This window comes from Micromys minutus (assembly GCF_963924665.1).
Source record: "Micromys minutus genome assembly, chromosome: 5".
NCBI lineage: Eukaryota > Metazoa > Chordata > Mammalia > Rodentia > Muridae > Micromys > Micromys minutus.
Genome location: NC_137974.1, coordinates 43,688,148 through 43,708,578, shown reverse-complemented (window position 1 = coordinate 43,708,578; position 20,431 = coordinate 43,688,148). Strand labels below are relative to the sequence as shown.

Below are 20,431 nucleotides of genomic sequence, written 5' to 3'. Positions count from 1 at the left end.
TTATCTCCGAGATCACCGGTTCTCACCCTTCCTCTCGCTGTGATGCTTTCATTGAGTTCGTCATGTTGTGGGGACCCCCAACCATAACATTATTTCCAGAGCGCCTTCATAATTGTGATTTTGCTACCGTTACGAATTGTGATGTGAGTATCTTACAGGCAGAGATGTCTTAAGTAACCCAAAGGGGTCTTGACTCAGACTGAGAACTGTCGCTCTGGCTGTCAGGACAAGCAGACAGGGATTGAGTATAAGTCTGCACGGAGTGACATTTCTGTTGAGCTTGGAAGGTCTCTGCCCCTTAGAGAGATAATGGTCTGGATCAAACAAGCCCTCGTCTGAAAATGGTTTTGTCCGTCAGAGCTGCTTTGCTGGTTCCCCTCTGGCTTTGCCTTTCCCTCTTGTCTGCTTTTCACTTTTTCTTTCTCTTCTAAGAGCCCCTTTTTTTCTAGGCAGTGTTTTTTTTGGCCAGATGGTTGATCTCCACCACACTTACCTAAGTAACCACTCCCTTGACCCTGAACTGCAGACTTTCTATAACCTTGACAACTTGGCTGGTCGTACAATGGATGCTAAGTGTTGGTGTGGTGGCGAATATGTCTGGAAAGGTGCTGTGAGAGGCCTGGGCACAGACTTTGTTGTCTTTCTGGTTCTCCGTAGTGTTGGTTGTCCAATAGCCAGATTACCGTCTTCCTTAGTGACCTGAGGGGGCTGTAGGGGAGGGGGGAGGGCTTGCCATAAAGCCAGGAGGATGTTTTCGTTTTTGTTCTCCAGAAGTTTCTGTTTATTTATTTGTTTGTTTTCTTCCCAAAGACTCACAAGGAATTCTTAGGGCTAAATTGTGCCTCTATAACAGTCCCTCAAAGCTCCAGGGACACCGAGAGGCATGGGAGTAGAAAGAACGACGTAGAGGGTGGGAAGATGTGTAACATCTGGACAGCTTGGCGTAGCTCTTATGTTCAGACTCTACAGATGTGCGTATGAGTACAAGAGCTGGGAAGGACTGAGCCTGTGCACATTTCACCATGGATTGAAGGGAGGGGGAAGGACCCATGAGGCCCCGGCCCTCCTGAAGAACGGCTGACACTTAACACCTGCTGGCAGGTGTGTGTTTTCCTCAGCAGTGTGGTCAATGATATTTTGCTTCTGCTCCAGCAAGTAACCTTGTCTAGATTCTGGGTCACTCAGAAAGAATACATGGGGGCTGGAGAGATGGCTCAGTGGTTAAGAGCATTGACTGCTCTTCCAGAGGTCCTGAGTTCAATTCCCAGTAACCAGATGGCTCACAACCATCTGTAATGGGATCTGAAGTGGCAGAGGGGCTTGTTGAGAAGATGAGCTCTGGTGGAGGGGAATGGGGAGGGGGAAAATGACCAAAGTTCATTATAACGATATAAAAAAACCTGTTAAACATTATACACTTTACTACATATATATAGAACAGATCAGTCATATAGTTCTGGACCAGACCTGAGTTTACTGTTCCTTCTGACAATGGTTGAGCATCATTGTTGAGGGGTGACTCATGGCATTTAATTACAGTTTTCTTATTCTTATTTTCAAATTTGAGAAGAAAATATTTGAGAGTATATATTGGCCCTAGCATCATTCTAAGTGCATAATATAAAATTTTCCCTTCTGTGGCTTCACGAGATATTATCCTGTCATAACCCTAGTGTTGCTTCCCCTAGACCTGAGAGCTACTCTGTGGGTACCATAAGCCAAGCTGTCTCCTAATCCTTCGCCCATGACAGCAGTCTCTGAAAATCAGCTGTACAGAGACAGTGATGGTACCCAGCACACGGGTTGTATGCGACAGATCCAGGACATCACTGAGAACTCTAGCTTCTGAATCACTGCTGGATTGACTGTACAGTTAAGTGACTTTGAGGCTGCATAATGTACACCCGCACCAGCCTTGTAAGAAGTTTTTCTGCTTCCTGTAGATGCGGATATTTGAGTGCTGGGTTTGCAGCTCTCCTGGGCAGCTTCCATGTTCTCTCAGCGTTAGGACCAGTGCTACACAACAGATGCCTGGTAGAAGTCAACGCTCGTGGTAGAAGTTACAGTCGCAGGATGTATGTGGTGTGTGTTGGGAGAGGTATTTGAACAAGGTGCTCAGGGAGCCATGACACATGGTTCAGTGGTGTTGAGGAATACCGTAGCAGGGGATAGACCGGCATGAAAGTCACTTCAACAAAATGAAGAGTGTTCGTGGTGCTTCTGAAACCACATTCCTTCAAGAGAAAAGATAAATTGGAAAGATAGGGAAGAGCTGACATCTGGTCGACCACAAGAGGTGCTGTGACATCTGGTCAACCAGGAGAGATGCTATGGGATGCTGCTGCAGTTAGGCTTGGAGTTATATGTGCCTGCTTGCTGGACATGAGCTTGTGCAGGTGATCCTAATCTCATGTAGGTTCTACTATGGCTGACCCATAGGAAGGAAGACAACAGATCACATCTTATGCTTCTGGGGTCTTGGAGAGAAATTTGTAGGAAGAAGTTTTCATACATAGGAAACAATATAGTTCACTTTTTTGTTGTTTTTTTAATTAATGATTAAAAAAACAATAAGTGTTAAGGTTGGAATATAAAGTATTTTGTCCCAGAAGACTCACCTGTTTAAGGTCTGGTCCCCAATGAGTGGGACCAGACTAGTCATGGAAACATGATTGGATCAGGAGGGCTTCACCTAATCAATGGATTAGGCCACTGGTGGTCTCATGACTTGGTGGGTGGTGGGAATTTTCTACCATGAGCCCAGCTGGAGGAAGTGGGATGCTGGGTGGAATGGTTCTTAGAGGCTGCATGTGAATCATCTTTGCTTTACTTTCTGAGTGCTGTGGGGTCAGCTGCCTCTCCATCCCTTGTTCCTGACAGCATGATATTTTTGTCCATCTTGGGGCCAGCGAGCTATGCCCAGTACCCTCTGACACTGTAAGTGAAGTTGCTTCGTCAGCTGTGAAAAGTGACCGGCCCCGCAGAGAGTCATATTGAAGTTTGTAGCTTTCTGGACCGATAGGTTAGGATGCTAAGGACTTAAAGAACTTTTAAGCTTTAGAGTGGAAGATGCCCACTTTGGTTGCCTTCTCTGTTAGTGATATGCCTGTGGCTAAAGAACACCCACAGTACAGCCCTTCTCACAGATAAGTGTATCGATGTCACGTAAGCTACTTGTGAGGTTTCATATACAAACTGGATGTCTCCTGACCGTCGCCAAGGCCATGTTTGTTCCCGTGTGTCTGTCTTTCTAATCTCATCGCAGGAAGCCAACTGTGTTGGATTTAGGGCCTACACATGGCCTCGTCTTTGTGTCTCTGAAATGACCCTATTTCCAAATGAAAACACATTTCAAGGTTCTAGGGGGTACTAAGGATATCAAGGTGTGTTTCTGAAGGGGTATCTTAATCTGTTTGTGCCCCTGTAACGGAACTCCATGATTTATGAAGAATAGAAGTTTGTTTTTCATATTTGTGGATGCCAGGAGGTACAAGCCCAGGTCCACCAGTCTAAGCAGGTTTGGCCATCTGCTTCTGATTCCGGGATGGTGCCTCACTGCCTTTTGATCTGGAGGGTTGGGGCATTGTGTTCTCCTAGAGCAGAAGACAGAGAGAGCTGCATGCTGGGTGATGTCTCCCTCATAAGAGCTTTGGCCCCACTCACAGTACAGAGCCTGTATTATAGTTTAATCACCTCTTTAAAAAACTACCTCTTCAAATTTTGTTTTTGTTTTTTTTTTCATATTGGGGCTCAAATCCAGGCCATTGTTTATGTTATGTAAGTATGGTATTAGTACTCAGTTACAGGCTCAGCCCAAAGACCACATCATACACAACAATGGGTGTGGCTATGGTATTTCATATATATGTACATATATTATACTTTGATCATCTTAAAAATTCTTCTTACCATATACCTCATTTCCCGCTTGCTCTACCTTCAAGCAGGAAATTACTTTTGTATATTATCTTTATTGTTCTGTTAATATTGCTTGTTTCTTTTCTCTTTGTTAATCTTTCATTTGTTCCCTTAGAATGAGATATTTGCTATATTTGCTGTCATTGGATTGTAACAGTTAGCCGGGCTTCGAGTTGCCGCTTAGACTGCACTGAACACCCACCAATGGGGTGGGACACAGCAGACAGGGAGGATGCAGCTGTTCCTGCAGTCACTGTGAGAAGATGCTTTTGACATATGCTTGAGAATGAGGACTTTGAGGTCACAGCAAGTTGTGACATCTTGATTCAGTACTGGGGGAGGCAGGCAGTGACTGAACCATGTCATCAGGTGGCAGGGCGTGGCCAGAAGATGGACAGGAAGATGGGCAGAGTTGACCTTTTCCCAGTCTCTGCTGTGGGTCCCAGTCTCTGCCCACACTTACAGCGTGACTACATTCATTCTGGGAACAGCCTTTGCTTTTCTTCTGGCTTTAGCATGATGTTTGCTTATGATGAGCCTCCAGTAAATATTCATCCAATCATTTCCTACCATCTTCCATGTGTTTACTATTAAAACAAAACACAGTCAAAACAGTACCAATGTCCAGTTATATGCGTGTTCACTTTCTTACTAATATTTTCATTTTATGAAGGAACTGGTGTACTTGTTGAGAACATTGTAAAGACTTTGCTCTCGTCTGAAACTTGTGTGTGTGAAACATGTGTATGGTATGGAATCTGTTAATACATAGCATGTTTCTGATATGAATTGACATTTTTAAGGTTATTTTTATTATAGCTTTATCTACTTTGTGTGAGGAGACATATATGATGTTCAGGCATGTATGTGGAGGTCAGAGCAACTCGTGAGCGACTCTTTGTTCTCCCTGTGGGTCCTAGGATTGAACTAGATTGGCAGCCTCTGTGGTGGACACTCTTACTGCTGAGGCAGCCCCCAGAGCCACCCTTTAAAACTTTAAATAGAGTTGGAAAAATAATCCTTAGGCTATCCGGAGCTGTTCTGTGGAAACACTGGTTTTTATTGATGTTTTATTTCTGTAGTTGAAACAACCCATGCTTTCCTTTTCTCTAGAACTTTCTGTTACTCGATGAACTGCCACAGCGCAAAGCCCAGGAACCATCGGATGGTAAAGCCATTGTTCACGTGCAAGATTTCACCGCTTTCTGGGACAAGGTAACTGCCCTGTGATATCCAAGGCACTGCGGGTGACGATGATGATGTAGAGGAGTTTGAGCGTTTTACGAAGTCTGTAAAAGGCGATCAGTTCATCTCCTGAACATTTTATAAAATTTCTGAAAATCCAAAATGTTGAAAGTTGGGCTTAAAAAATACTATCTTATTTCATGTGTATGTATGAGGGTCTGAGTACATGTTTGTGTGGAGCTGCCCGCAGAGGTCAGAAGAGGGCATCACACCCTCTGGGACTGGACTTCCAAGTGGTTACAAGCCACCCTGTGGGTTCTGGGAGCCAAATCTAAGTTCTCGGGAAGAGCAGCCAGGGCTCCTAACTGCTGAGCTGTTTCTCCAGCTCTTGAAGGTTGCGGTTAATCTCACATTCACAAAAGGTTCTCATTTACAAACTTGGCCTTTTGGCCCGACAGTGTGTGGTTCTGGGGGACTGTACATCTCCACAGGGGCAGCTCATTACTGCTCTCTGCTGTGATCATTGCTATATCCCCAGGGGATGGTACAGCTTGCAGGCTGTATAGGGCGCATCAGTGTCGGCATCACTGTGCGATGTATCTAGATCCAGAGACTGAAGAGGCAAAGCCTCCAAAGCTGCCTTTCCTGTCTGTTTTCTTCTGCACACCTCGTCCTCGTCCTTGTCCTCGCCCTCCTCCTTCTGATGTGGAGACATCTCAGTGTGCTGAGAACACCAACCCTTGGATTGCCTTACAGAAGGGTTAGGGTGATGACTACTGATGAATTTGCTGCAGCGTTAACTGTGTGGTACCCACAGATGTACCTCACAGGCAGTGCGGATGGTATCGGATCTGGGAGTCAGCCCTCCTAGATCAGTCCACAGACAGCAGCATTTGAGCATCATGCTTCACAGTTGCCATCCGTTGAGTGTATTATGATGTCAGGTTTAGACGAAAGGTCTTACTGTTGCTGACTGACACTCTGAAGGTTGTCTGAGCTCCCGATGTCAGTCACCCTCCTCTCTCCCATACTTGGTTCTGCTGAAGGCTGTCCAAGCCAGAGTGCTGATTTGGAAAGGCAGCCTCATTCTGCTTCTGGTCAGTGCTCCTCCGTTAAGACCCCATAGCACTCGCTTCTTTCTCAGTTGAGTTTCGAAACACGTGGAAGTTCTATATAGATGTTTAGAATCTCTATAGGATTTGACTTGGGTTCTTGAAGAAGATTTAACTGAGAAACTATAAAACACCTTAAAAATGATTGGTTTCTTGAAATTTTAGTGCAGGTTGAATATCAGATTTTTTGATATTTTCATGTACATAGTAAGAATCCTTGATGACGAGATTCAAGTATAGATACGGCAATCGTGTGTGCCTCATATCTACCGTAAACACATGGCCTTAGTGCAACTGATCAGCGAATTTACAGATGGAGTCTCACACTTGGGCCATCAAAGAACCCTGTGTTAAGTTTTTGAATTTGGGATACTTCAATTAAAACCTGCATAGGGTCTTACATTTTGCTAAAATGTGTATATTGCTCACGATTTCTGATAGTATAATGTGACTTCTCCTCCCCCCAACCCGCTGTGTTGGAGCTTGTACCTCCACAGCATTTATAGTAGCAGGACCGTGTTGACCCTGTTCAGCATGGAGTGAGTAATGCACGCCACATCACTTTGACCTACTAACCTACACTGAGTATAATGGCTTAACTTTTTTTTTTTTTTTGTTTGTTTGTTGTTGTTGTTAAACTCAAGGTCTCATTCCCGAATTGACCAGATTTGTGAGATTTTATTTCCTGCGATTAACTTTATGACATCAGATGTCATCCTGAGTCCCTAGGGCGTTGCCAGATTTCACTGGCAAGCCATTTAGGGATGGTATTGAAGTGCTCACCACAGTCTGGCATGCCACACTCTTCTGCTGCCACCTGGTGGGAGTTAATGACATAGATTCCAACCTGAGGTTCCAGTGAAGATGCAGGAATGATTAAAATTCCCCTATGTGCCTTGTTCTATTTAAAACATTGTCTCAGTGCCTTAGTATGAGCCAAGAGTCTCTCAATACGGAATTGTCCTTTCTATTGCTTAAATCCTGTATACATATGGAAATCTGGGCTCGTTTATTTAAATGTGTTGGGTTTATTTGAATAAGTGGGATTTATTTGAATAAGAATCGTGAAAAGGCTGTCAAGACATAACATCTAAAGCGAGGAAGATACAAGATACGTGGGCTGTGGTTCTATTTCTTCTCCTGTTTAAAGATTATGTTATTTCTTTAAAGTGAGATGATTTTGTAAACTTTACCTCATAGGCGTTAGACACTCCTACACTACAAGGTCTTTCCTTCACTGCCAGACCCGGCGAGTTGTTAGCTGTGGTTGGCCCAGTCGGAGCAGGCAAGGTAAGTTTTTTGTTTTGTCTTGTTTTCAGGTTGACTCTCTGGGAATTACTTAGTGTGACCACTCTTCAGGATGGAAGGACTAGAGAGTTGGGCACTTCTTTTTGCCGGTGTGGCTGCTGCGTGCTCCAGGGTTTTTGGAGGCTGTCCAGCTTTAAACAGTTCTTAGGATATACCCACGTCATGCCAGTACATACTTAGCTGAAGTACAGCCGTGCTTTCTGCTGTGCTTGGACCAAAAGATGTACAGAGAAGCCCAGTTGCAGGCAGCTGTGGGTCCTGTGCAAGGCAGACTGGTGGTCTCTGGGTAGCGTCTCAGACTCCTGGTCATGGTAGGGACACACACACTTGTTAAACTGTAGAGGATTCCATCTGTGTATGATGAAGATTTGTGCCTCAGGATTCCTTTAAATAAATATCATATGAGCTCACCGGATGCATAGTTGGTGCATGGGCCATTCTGGGACAAGCACTTAAAGGAGATCTGGATTATCAGGAGGATGTGAAGCTTCGCTCAGTATCGAATGGGCGGAGCTTCTGTTATGCTGGGCCTCTATTGCTGCCAATGTTCTTTTTGGTTTATTGATTGATGATTGGTTGACTGATGATTGATTGATTGAGGCTGAATCTTAGAATGCCCACACAGGCCTCAAACTTGTAGCCAAGGTTGACTTTGTCTCTCCTCTATGCCCCTAGTGCTGAGGATATAGGCATGCACCACAGTGCCCAGCAAAGATCGTTAGTGGTTATTATATTTAGTATTCTTCATTTCGTGCAGCCAACATTGCATTAGGAGCAAGATCATTTGGGAGGATAGGGGTTGTCACGACCTATTTTCTAAGCTTTTTTTTGTTTTGTTTTGTTTTTGTTTTAATAAGCATCACTTAATTGTGGCCAGTGATGCTATTTCTGTATTGTTTTCTTGTTTTAACTGCAGCATCTAGCGTCCTTTTAAATGAGAAGCTGGTGCTTGTCAACCTGGGCTGCGCAGGGCCCGGAGCTTGCTTTATTCTGTGCTGACATTAAGAGCCTATGTGTGTTGTGAACTCTGTTTCAGTCGTCGCTGCTGAGCGCAGTGCTGGGTGAGCTGCCTCCTGCCAGTGGGCTGGCCAGCGTGCACGGGAGAATCGCCTACGTTTCTCAGCAGCCCTGGGTCTTCTCCGGAACCGTGAGGAGCAATATTTTATTTGGGAAGAAATATGAGAAGGAGCGGTACGAGAAAGTGATCAAGGCCTGTGCTCTGAAGAAGGTGATGACTTTTTGGCTTTACTGTACTTCATTTAATCTGCCTTTGGGAGGTTTTCTGAGTTATGATTCTTCGGCTAAGCTTTTGGAAGCCTGCCTACCCCCCCACCCATCACTGCTTGCTTTGGTTTTATTAAGTTCTGTTCAGTTTTTAACCATCTGCGTGTGCTGATCATCACAACCAAGGCCGTGTTCACTCTAGGGGAGCGCCCCTCCCAACCTGTGTCTACAATCCTTAACTTAAAAAAAGAGATTATGTATTTTGTACGTGCGTGGCGTTTTGACTGCGCGTGTGCCTATATAATCTGGTGCTTGCAGAGGTCAGGAGAGGGTGCTGGATCCCTTCGAGCTGAAGTTACAGGTGATCATGAGCCACTACGCAGATGCTGGGAATCTAATTGGCTCCTAGCAGCCAGTGCTCCTAACCAGTGAGCCATCCTTCCAGCCCCTGGACTTTAATTTTTAGAGGGGTCAGTGTGCCCCCTCTAAAAAGCCTCATGTTCCCCATCCCACAGCTTTAGCAACAGTCAGCTGCTGACGAGTCTTTAGTCATTTCTAGTTGCATTCTTGAAGGCCCTTCCCCCAAGCCCCATTCTAAGCTATTTCCTAAGGGCTTCTGGACTCTTTGTGTCTCATCTGTGAACTTTTTCATTATTTGTGTTTAAACGAAGTGTCTTAGGGTGGTGGAGGGCAGAGGGCAGAGGGTTGTGGTGGTATGGCTGCCACAACTGTATTGCCTATAAGGTGTAAGGAAATGACAGAAATGCTTGAGACGACCCACATTTTTGCCAGTCTGTGGTGCTGTGTTCTGACAGTCAATTTGCCTGACTGAGAATGACCCAGAAGGGGTTACAGCTGGGGCCCAATTTCAACTTGCCTTTATTTTATTTATTTATTTATTTATTTATTTATTTATTTATTTATTTATTTATTTATAAGAAAAAATGCTTTAGTAGGTTGTTTTTGTTTTTGTTTTTTTGATTCTACAACACTTACTCCATCAGGAGAGGGGAGATTTTCAGAAATGGCTTTGAGCTGCCCAGAAGAATAACGAGATGGAATATTTTATCACACATGAGGATTTCAGTAAAATTGGTGGATGATTGGTAGAAGCTGTGCACACTTGAGAGGGGAACCCCAGGGAGCAGGAAGACAGAAACCGAATGCTACGGGCAGCACCCCTCCCTTTGGCTGTAAAACTCAGTCAGCAGTAGCTTGTGAGGGCTTGTGTGGCAGGGCCTGCTTCTAGCATCCCAGACACTCAGCTGCTCTCTTGGAGCAGAGGAAAAGGCCAGACAGATCCCTCAGAGGTGTGATGCTGAAGGCCCTCTAGCCAGCCCTCTGAGGAAAGTGTGATTTCACTTGAGCAGTAGCCGGAGTGTCACAGACTGTATGAGGGATTATTTATAAATGACACCAGGTCATTTATGATGATGATAACACATAGTAACGCCAATTAGATTCGTATTAAGTAGTGAACATACACATTGGATAAGAAAGGGGACCCAACCACAGAATAATTGACTTCTTGTGCCCAGTCTGAACCCCCCCAACACCCTCCCCTCTCTCTTTCACACACACACACACACACACACACACACACACACACACACACAGATACATGAATCTGGAGTCTTTTTATTATTAATCCCCTAGTGTATCCAGTGTTACTGTCCCCACTCAGAGAGGATCTGGATCAAGCTGAAAACCTATCAGGTGATCCCTGACCCCGTCACGTGCATCCCTGTACGCAGCTACTCTTTAGTTGAGTCTGCTAGAAAGCAGAGCGCGTTGGGTGTGTATACACAGAGGAGAATGTGGGAGGCACGGATGTGAAGGTGTTTCTCTTTACTGAAATCTTTCAACCCCTGAGGCTCACCAGCCTCCCTGCTCCCGGGGTAGCCCAGCCCCACCTTTTCCCCTTACTGCATTTTGGACATCTGTGTAGAAGAGTAGGTCTGGGGACAAGGGCTGCTTCCTCCCAAAGCCACCTGGGAGGACTGAACCCATATCACAGACCCAGTAACCCAGGCTTCAATCCTCTTGGTGCTTTGGCATGTTGTGTACAGCTCGGAGAGAATGAGTGTCCCCCGAGGGCGGGGCCGCCTGGTGGCCTCCCTGATTGTCAGCAGGCACTGCTGTACTGGTCTGTTCTCCTTCCTTTCCTGGGCATGAGGGCTGCTGTGCTGGGGATGTGGGCCCGGCTGTCACACATTCCTTTGACACTGGATGTGTGCGGGCCTGGCTGTGTCACATGCTCCTCGAGACGCTGCAGGAGGAAACCCAGGCGTAAGGATCTCCAGGATGCTTTGCCGTGGTGCTGGATTGTTATTTATGAAGCTGCCAAAGAGCAGATCTATATCTTCCAGCAGCTGGCGGACCACTTAGCCAGGATGGCATCCTTGGGTCCTTTTTTGAGTCGGTCTCAGTGAGTAGACAGAAGGAAGGGCCACACATAATAGGTCTCTGCAGTTGCACACAGATTGCAGGTGAGGGAGAAAAGTTCCACAATGGAGCAGCGCTATTCTGGGCACCTCCGAGTCCCTTGTTATTAAGTGGGGGTTGTTAGATTGCCTGGAAAGACACTGGTTAATTCATGTAAAAATACAGACTTGGCAGGATTTTGACAAACGGTGGTTTTATCACTGTTAAAATGCTCTCCCCTAAATCCGTGAATAAACACGTAGATTGGACAAGTAAAACAAAGGCGTTTGTGTATAGACTCTTATCACACTCATCCCCTAAAAGCACTGAAGTGAAACCAGAAAAAAAACCAGATCTCTCGTATCGGATACGTTCATGACAACTTAAAGTTGTTACCAATGTAATTAGAAGTAATCGAAAGAAACGTATCACTTAAAATCACATCTAGGATGAAAATAGTGAGGGGTTAAATCCTAATGAGCATTTAGCAACATCCCTCCGGTTTGGTAAAACGTCCTCAGTCCTCGGTGACATCAGCAAGTTACAGAATGGTCACAGCAGACGTTCCAGGACAGAGCATGTTAGGCAGCAAATGAGACAGAGGCCCTCTATGTATTCTCTCCCTTCCCTTCTCTTCTTCTCCTCAAATTCCTCCTTCCTCCCCGCCTCCATCCTTCCCCATCCCCTTCCCCCTCTCTCTACACCTTCCCCCTCCCCCACCCCTCCCCTTCTCTGTGTGCACACGCACATAGTTGCTGACCACAATAAATGGCTCACAGTTTTTCATCAAATCAGGGCTTGTGTCATAAAGCATCACGTGTACAACAAACCTCCACGCTGGCTCTGCCTGTGCCAGACTTGGCCAGTGATTATTATCAGCAGCCACTAGCAGATATTTCTCGTATCTGGGGTGTTTGAGACCTGTCTGTTATCCTGTTGTTTGGAGATTCTATAATTTGTCAGTTTAATATTCAGATAAAAAATGTTGATTTGGATACATGTCCTTTCCTAGGGTCCCAAAGGAAAGTCCAGTTTTCTTTCCTCCATTTCTTGGATCTGAGCCCTGGCTGACCATTCAATGGGAATTGATGCCCCACATACCCCTGCCCCATGCCCCCCATGTCCCACACACCCTGTGCCCCCATGCTTTCTACCCTACACCCCACCCCATCCCATGCCCCCAACCTCACGCCTTCCACCTCATACCCTTCACACCCCCACCCCACGCCCCCACCTTGCCTCCCTCTCACGTCTCCCCAAACCCTTACTCCCCCCACACCCCTCCCCCAACATCCCCACTTCTGCCCCACACCTCCATACCTCGTACACACCCACTTTGCCCCAGCCATGAGCTTCCTTTAGCCTGGTCATCCTGTTAACTTTTCATATTGTCAGTTTTCGTTAGGAAATGCTTCCTTTCAGGACTTCATTTCCTTTATTGCCAAAGTCACTATGCAAGTCTGGTCATTGCTTGGCCCATTCCATATTTAAGTACTTACCATAGCTAAGTACCTAAATCCTCAGGAAAAGCGTAGCATGGGAGTATCCTGAGCACTTTGTCCTTGGTTAAATGTGTGCCCTGCTCTCCCCCTGCCATCCCCGCCTTTGAAGTAAAGCTGCTGGATATAAAGGTGACTGAGGCTCAGGAAGGTTGAGTCGTCTCTCTCTGTGCAGGACTTGCAGCTTCTGGAGGACGGGGACCTCACTGTCATCGGAGACCGGGGAGCCACACTGAGCGGAGGCCAGAAAGCACGCGTGAACTTGGCACGGTAACTTGCTCTCCACGGGCATTCGGCATGTGCCTCGGTGGAGCTTCATGAGTGGGGTGTGTGGTGCCCAATCGCCAGGTCAACACCGTGTGATGCTGGTTTTGAGTATTTCAAATGCACACCCGGTTGCCTAGTGCCATGATCCCTCCGGTGGTGACCAACGAGATGCTCTCCAGCCTGATTTCTCGCTTTGCCTTTCAGGGCAGTCTACCAGGATGCCGACATCTACCTCCTCGACGATCCGCTCAGTGCTGTCGATGCGGAAGTGGGCAAGCACCTGTTCCAGCTGTGAGTTTGTTCTGTCCCGTGTCAGCTCTGTGTTCAGGATCCCTTTCAGTGATCCCATGATGGATCTGCAATTTCTACAACTTCCCTCTCCTCTGTTCCCCTCCAGATGACCCATTTTAGGTCAAGGTAGGAAAAATAGAGAGGGTACTGCCAGAGCCCGTGTGTTAGGGCTGAAAAACAGGAGGCACATCCTGTATGTCTTTCCTCTAGTTCCTTAAGCATGGAAGACTGGGCCCCAGGAAGGAGGGGGATGTACAGGTTTAGAAGGAAGGCAGGGGCTCGGCAGTTTGGGAGTCAGCACATTTCCGCCATAATTTAAAAGTAAGATTTATTTGATGTCAGTGTGTGTCTGGTGAGTGCATGCCATATGTGTGAAGGTACCAGACGGAGGAGGTCAAAGAGGGCGGTGGATTCTCTTGGAGCTGGACTTAAAAAGATGATTATGAGTCATCCGATGTAGGTGCTGGGACCTGAACTCTGGTCCTCTGCAAGTGCTCTTAGCTGGCCCCTCCTCATGATCTTTTACTTGGGTGAGGGTGGGGTCTCAGTGGCAGCGAAGTGTAGGGCCTCCGTGTTAATCTGTAGCCCCACCTCCTCCTCACCCAGTGATTGGCTTCTAGTCAGCTTTATTATTTAATCATTTAGGGGGAAATTCTGCTACACCTTTCAATAGTATGAAAGCCATCTTCATGGAGAAGTAGCCTTACGTTTGAGATTAAGAGGAGCAGTGTCTACCTTAACCCCTAACTCTTCTCTCCAGCTTGGATCTGATTTGTCTTTAAACATCTTTTAAAACACACACGGTTGCTGGGTTGTCATTTTTCTCATTACGGCTTGAGCATCTGTCTGTTTACAGTTGGGATAATGAACCTTTGTTTGCAGTTGGGAGACCCTCCAATAATGTGCTTCCGTTTTTAGGTGTATCTGTCAGACTTTGCATGAGAAGATTACCATTTTAGTGACCCACCAACTACAGTACCTTAAAGCTGCAAGCCACATCCTCATACTGAAAGATGTAAGTAATTCCTTTTTTTAAATGCAGACTTGAAGTTTGGTTAGGAGATTTTTAATACAGATTTCAAGCAATGGCATTCAGAGAAAGAAACATCCTTGAGAAGAAAGTAAAGTAGACCCCAGATCAAGGTTACCGATTTCTTGGAGGCATGTTGTGGGTGTCCACTTAGATGTCCACTGAACCAGTTAGAACCTCAAGTGTGTTAAAACTGGGGTTTCTCATCAGGTTGCGCTCCAGAACCCTCGGAAGCTGGGAAGCTCCCTTCCCTCCCTTAACATCACGTCTGTTTCCTAGAGTTGAGATTCACATCTTTGCCGATATCCAAAGAACTTTTAGAAATACCAATATGAGGTCTGGGGATGTGGCCCCATTGGAAGAGAGTATGTCTGACATACACAAAGGCCTGGGCACCCCATACACTGGGTGTGTTGATGCACCCATGTATTTATGAGGAAGAGATGGAGGGATCAGAAGTTCTAGGTTTTCTTGTGTAGAGAGTTCAAGGCCAGATTGGGATATATAAAACCCTGTTTCATGTACTCCTTTAAGCAAGCAAGCAAGCAAGCAAGCAAGCAAGCAAGCAAGCAAGCAAGCAAGCAAGCAAGCAAGCAGATAATAGCAAGCAAGACATTAGGCTTCATCATACAAACAGATTATAAAATTGTTCCCTCAAATTTGCAAGCCGCTCTAGGGAGATGATAAAGGTACTATTTTCTTAAATGTTTTTGTGTTGCAGTAAATATTTGCAACACTTTTGTTTTGTCTTTTCAAGATCTAAGGGTACAGTAGATAATTTGGAAGTTATCTTCCATGTGTCCTTGATTGTCACCTACTGTTTGCCTGAAGAGTTTATCTCACAACAAGAAACAGTGGTTGTGTGAGTAGCTCCCGCCCAGAGCTGCCTGGCCACTGTGGCCACTTGATGGTACTCTGCACAAGTGATTTGGGGTGCTGAATCAAGATGCAGAAGCATGCCACCCTAGGGTGTTCCCTTGCCACCCTAGGACCTCCATTTCACTCAGAGTAGGAGGAGTAATGAGGCTCACAGGACAGTGACAGGAAAGTAATAGGACATGCCTTTACCTGAGGAGGGGCATCCGAGGCAGGTGCTAGAGAGAGAGATTACCTGGCATGCTTGGATGAACAGCATGGAGTCTCCATGTCTGTGCTGAGTGAGCTGGACCCACGTAGAGTTGGGGTTAGAGCACAGGTCAGTGGCCTTGGACTGACATGGCCCTTGTTTTACACATAGCAGGGAGGGAATGTGGTCTCAGCTGTGATCGTTGCCCCCACCCCCTCCCCACTAGGTTCTAGCAGTGGCAATTAATTAGAAGTCCCTCTTGTGGTTCAGAAGGTTGAAGAATATGCTTAGGTCAGCGAGTCAGTGCCCTAGGACTTTTTCTTTTTTCTCTTTTTTTTTCTTATGACACCACTGTGGTCTAGCCTGACTTCACTTTCACTTGATTATGTCAGCAAAGGTCCCGTTTCTCAACGAATTCACATTTGTTACTCCCAAGGTTTCAGAGCTGCAGTGTCTTGAGGGATGGGGGCCACCCTTTAACCCCTGACAGAAACCTGTCTTATTGAGATGAAATTTAGCAGGGAATTTTCAGAGCTGCTGGTGACTTGCTGAGTCTCCTCCTTAGCATGTTTACTTGGTTGCTAGGTATTTCTCTTCTGCAGTGGGGGTGGGGGAGTGTCACGTTGTCCATCGCAGGTAGAAAACAGCCCCCTGAGCACCTGCACGTTTTCATTACTTCCTCTGCTTCATTCAGCATTGGGTTAGCCACCGAGAGATTCCAATGAAACGTAACAGCATAAAATACAATAAGATAAAACAACAACGACAAAAAGCCATCACATTGAGGTTGGACACTGGTAGACTGTGAACAGGCACAACACCAGAGGAGTTCATGGAAGTACTAAACGGAAAGCTGTATAATTTATACTCAGAGGACCTGGTGCAGACCCACATAGCCCCTGAACTTGCCGCTTCGGTCTCTGTGAGTTCTTATGAGCTTGGTTGATTCCGAGGGCCCTGTTCTCCTGGTGTCCTCCATCCCTGGCTCTTACCTCTTCCCCTTCTACTTCTGTGTTTTCTGAGCCCTGAGAGAACAAGTCACTTTATGAGCAGAAAAGGTCAGAGACCCTGTGCCCGTGTGGACCCCCTGCTGAAAAGCCCTTCCGGCTGCAGGTGCGGAAGGGTGCAAAGAGGAGCTTGCCTGAGTCACAACACTAGACACACCAAGACCCCATCCACCTCCAAGAGGTTCCAGAACCTCCTAGGGGTGCCACCCGTAGGACCAAGACTTTGATCACACACCAAGGAACACAAATATTTAAGCTCTGTCTAAACCATAGGATGCTTCACTAATCTCTTGGCCAAATATAGAAATACTAAATGCAGGTTAGCTGGCGTTTACCATGTTTGTGTGTAGTTCTTCTGGGGGGGGGGCAGGGGCGGAAAGTGGGGAGAGATTAAACATTCTGATGGCACATAGAGGCTGTGTGGTGATAGCAGAGAGCGTGCAGAGGTCCTTCAGGGCTTCCTTGATAACGTGGCTACCAAAGAGAGGTGAGGAAGCTGTCAATCAAAGTCCCACCAAATAGATTCTCACCACAAAGATTATAGAAGGCGGGATGACTACCCCCTTAGCAACAACTTAGTGTTCCAGCCGTTTTCTTATCCCCCTGGGAAGAGGAGCTCAGATTCCTCAAGCTGGATAACAATATGTGCAGAGAGATGAGTGTTCTTCCTGCAGAGACGGTCGGCGCAGAGTAGCTTTGTCAGCTTTCTGCACATGGCGACCGTTTTCTGAGATCCTGCCTCCTGCACATTGTGGGTTTTAGTTTTTTGGTACTCAACAGTTTATTCACCCACTAGCAGGGACCCTGGAGAAAGGAAGACATGCTCTTACCATTAGTCTGGCCCCTGTCTGCAGCACAGAGCGTGGCTGCCCCTTTGGCTTCCCTCTCTGGGTTTCTAAAGCTTGTAGTCTCAGGAAATGCCCTCCTTGTCTATCAGTAGCTTCCTCATGTGTCTTACTGATCCCGAGAGCAAGGGCGCAATTGTGTTAACAAGTGTGCAAATCGAATCTTATCTTCTAAGTACCACAAGAAGGCGCAGCAGCAATAGCTTCCTAATTCTTCAGCTACGAGACTATTTAAAGCCAAAGACACTGGGATTTTCCTCTGTGGGCCACCTTGATCGGGGTGAGGTCGAGGGAGGACCGGGGGAGTAGGTGGGGCCCAGGGCCATTTTCTATAACCTGTTCTCACTTTAGAGCTCCTCTTCTTTGATTCAGTGCCCCAGGATTTTGCCCCATATTCATTTGCGACTTTAGATAAATCACTTGGGTCTCTCTTCGTGGAATAAAACATCGCAAAGATATTTGCACATTATTTCCTTTGGTAAGGAAGAAACCACCTGATTAGATGCTGTACGGAATGTTGGGTCTTTGGTGAGGATCTTACATTTAGGGGCTGGTTTTAGTCTAAGACCAGGAAGTGTGCACATGTCTTATCTCAGAGTGGGCAGCCAGCCAGCTAAGGCTGGGTAAGTTCATCCTACCTAAGCAGAGGTACTCACTAGACCTCCCTGACTCTGTAGATTCTCCCTCCCTGTTGTTTCCTTCATTGCCCTTTGTATTTGAATTGTAAAGCACAATGGTTTTATATGGCTGTGCACTTAGAATTTGGCAGACAGGAGGATTCTCACTTGTGGCTACTTGAGCTACTGCAGACTTGTCACCAGGATTCCAGACCCAAGAGCAATCGTAACTTAAGACCAGTTGACTAAGGCCAGATGATTGGAGTTACTGAGTACAAATATCTGCCTCTGAAATTCCTTTTGTCTTAGGGTGAAATGGTGCAGAAGGGGACTTACATGGAGTTTCTCAAGTCTGGTGTAGATTTTGGTTCCCTGTTAAAGAAAGAAAATGAGGAAGCAGAGCCCTCCCCAGCCCCAGGAACCCCAACACTCAGGAACCGAACCTTCTCCGAGGCCTCAATTTGGTCTCAACAGTCATCCAGACCCTCGCTGAAAGACGGGGCCCCCGAGGGCCAAGATGTGAGTTCTTCTTGTGTTAACGTGGTTCTCTTTAGGGCTTGCAGACCTTGTAGTCCTCACAGTGACTATGCTAAGAGAAGCTCCAAAGCTTCTGTGTGATGGATGGATGTCTGAAGTTTAGGATTTACCACAGGCACATCTTAGCTTTTGCATCCAGACTGACCATGCAGAACACCTCACAACAGTGCTTTCCAACTGTCCTGTCATCGTGCGACTCTTTAGTGCAGTCCCTCCTGTCATGGTGGCCCCAACCATAAGATTATTTTCATCCCCACTTCACAAGAGTAATTTTGCTACCGTTACGGATCATAATGTAAGTATCCGTGTTTTCTGATGGTCCCAGCCCACCCCTAAAGGGGTCACCCACAGGCTTGAGTACTATTGCCTTAGGGACTTGCTGTGTTCATGTTATATCCACTGCGTTTAGTTATTTGTAGGACATTATTAGATGGCTGACAGGAGTTAACTGACCTTTTGATGTTCTTTGTTAGTCAAGAAGGGCACAGAGCTGGTAACATAGCCCATGACAGACTATTAAAGTCAGTTCCCTTTCTCCCTTATGAGTCTGAGGGTCACATCTTGTTCACGACAGTGTCTAGTAGTCAGCATGGATCCATGTATGTCTCTATCTAGCTCATATGTCTGTACCATCCCAGAGACTTTCAAGCAAGTGTACATTAGTATTTCTTTAAATAGAAAGTCATCCTGGCCGCCTGGTGGTGCGCTCGGGAGGATTACTGAGTTTGAGGTCAGCCTGGGCTATAGAGTGAGTTCTAGGACAACCAAGGCTACACACAGAAGCCCTGTCTCAGGAAGGAAGGCAGACCATCCCTTGTCATCAGCATGGCATGGCTTTGGGTCTAGGACCCCCAAGGATACCAAGGTCCGAGGGAGTTCAAGTGGCTTATGTAAAAGCAGCATATGTGTAGATAACCTGGGTACTTCTGTATAGTTCAAGACCTCTCTAGATTACTCAAAATTCACAGTACAAATAAATGCTGTATCGGCACTCGGTACACGGAATTACTAGGGAATAATGGCCAAGAAAAGTGTCTATACATGTTTGGTACAGACGACTGTTTTCCCCTCTGAATATTTTCAGATTGTGAGTGTAGAACCCAAACACATGTAACTGTTACTGCTCTCCACACCTTCAGTCTTCAAACTAGGGGCTCGGATAACTGTATAAGTGGATATGTTATCCTGCCTCTCTTGTAGAGGTTTCAACTCAGCCACTTCATTTGGCTAGCAGTTTGAGCCATTCGGTTATTCTTCCTGCTGTCTTCAGTGCTGCCGTTGGGCTCAGAGCCTTGCATGGGCTAAGCGCGTGCCCAACTGCAGACCTGCTCACTTACCCGCTTTTCCTGCAGCATTGTCAACTGTCAGCTTTTGAAGGCTTTTGTGCTTCTCTTCAGCTCACCACCTCTCTTCCCATCACAGGCAGAGAATACACAGGCAGTGCAACCCGAGGAGAGCCGTTCGGAAGGGAGAATTGGCTTCAAGGCCTACAAGAATTACTTCTCTGCGGGCGCGTCCTGGTTCTTCATCATTTTCCTTGTTCTGCTCAACGTCGTGGGGCAGGTACATAAAGCCACCTGTGCCCTCTCATGACATTTACACACGTTCCAGGCGCTGTGCCGTTCCATCAAGGGTTTACAGTGGGGTGTGCTGTCTGGCAGGGAGCAGCCAGGGTGTCGCCAACCTTAGTTGGGAATCGTATAGAAGAGAGGAGTGGGGGTTACCTTGTAGGAGCTTGGCAGGGGTGACATCTTGTCTGGGAGTTGGGTTGGGCATAGCCCTGAGCCGGCTGACCCTTCTACTGCTCTGGCAGCTTCCTCTGCATTCCGAGTCCTTAGCAAGTTTGAGTTTCGAGTTTGGAGGTCACGAGAGTCACGCCAATGCTGTTTTGCTTCCGTCCACAGGTTTTCTATGTGCTTCAGGACTGGTGGCTTTCTCACTGGTAAGTTCCTCTGGTCTGAATCAAAGGCTGTATGATCCATGGGTAGCTTCCATTTTCCCACAGGTTTTTAGGAGGAGATGGTGTCTGTTGGGCCTTCTATTCTAACCTTAGTCACCTGAAGATTCAAAGTTTAAAAGGCAGATGCATCAAGCATTGTGT

At 46.5% G+C, this 20,431-nt stretch overlaps 1 protein-coding gene across 2 annotated transcripts in view; it reads left to right on the top strand.

Annotated features, from left to right (window-relative positions):
- Positions 1-20,431, top strand: part of ABCC4 (ATP binding cassette subfamily C member 4 (PEL blood group)) — a 201,406-nt gene that overhangs the window by 68,868 nt on the left and 112,107 nt on the right. For both annotated transcript variants that reach the window (XM_080916846.1, XM_080916845.1), the window contains 9 exons: positions 5,032-5,133; positions 7,416-7,505; positions 8,560-8,751; positions 12,846-12,940; positions 13,142-13,228; positions 14,147-14,243; positions 18,103-18,312; positions 19,753-19,893; positions 20,235-20,272. In XM_080916846.1, the coding sequence (XP_080772972.1) occupies positions 5,032-5,133; positions 7,416-7,505; positions 8,560-8,751; positions 12,846-12,940; positions 13,142-13,228; positions 14,147-14,243; positions 18,103-18,312; positions 19,753-19,893; positions 20,235-20,272 (1,052 nt within the window). The remainder of the gene's footprint in view (positions 1-5,031; positions 5,134-7,415; positions 7,506-8,559; positions 8,752-12,845; positions 12,941-13,141; positions 13,229-14,146; positions 14,244-18,102; positions 18,313-19,752; positions 19,894-20,234; positions 20,273-20,431) is intronic.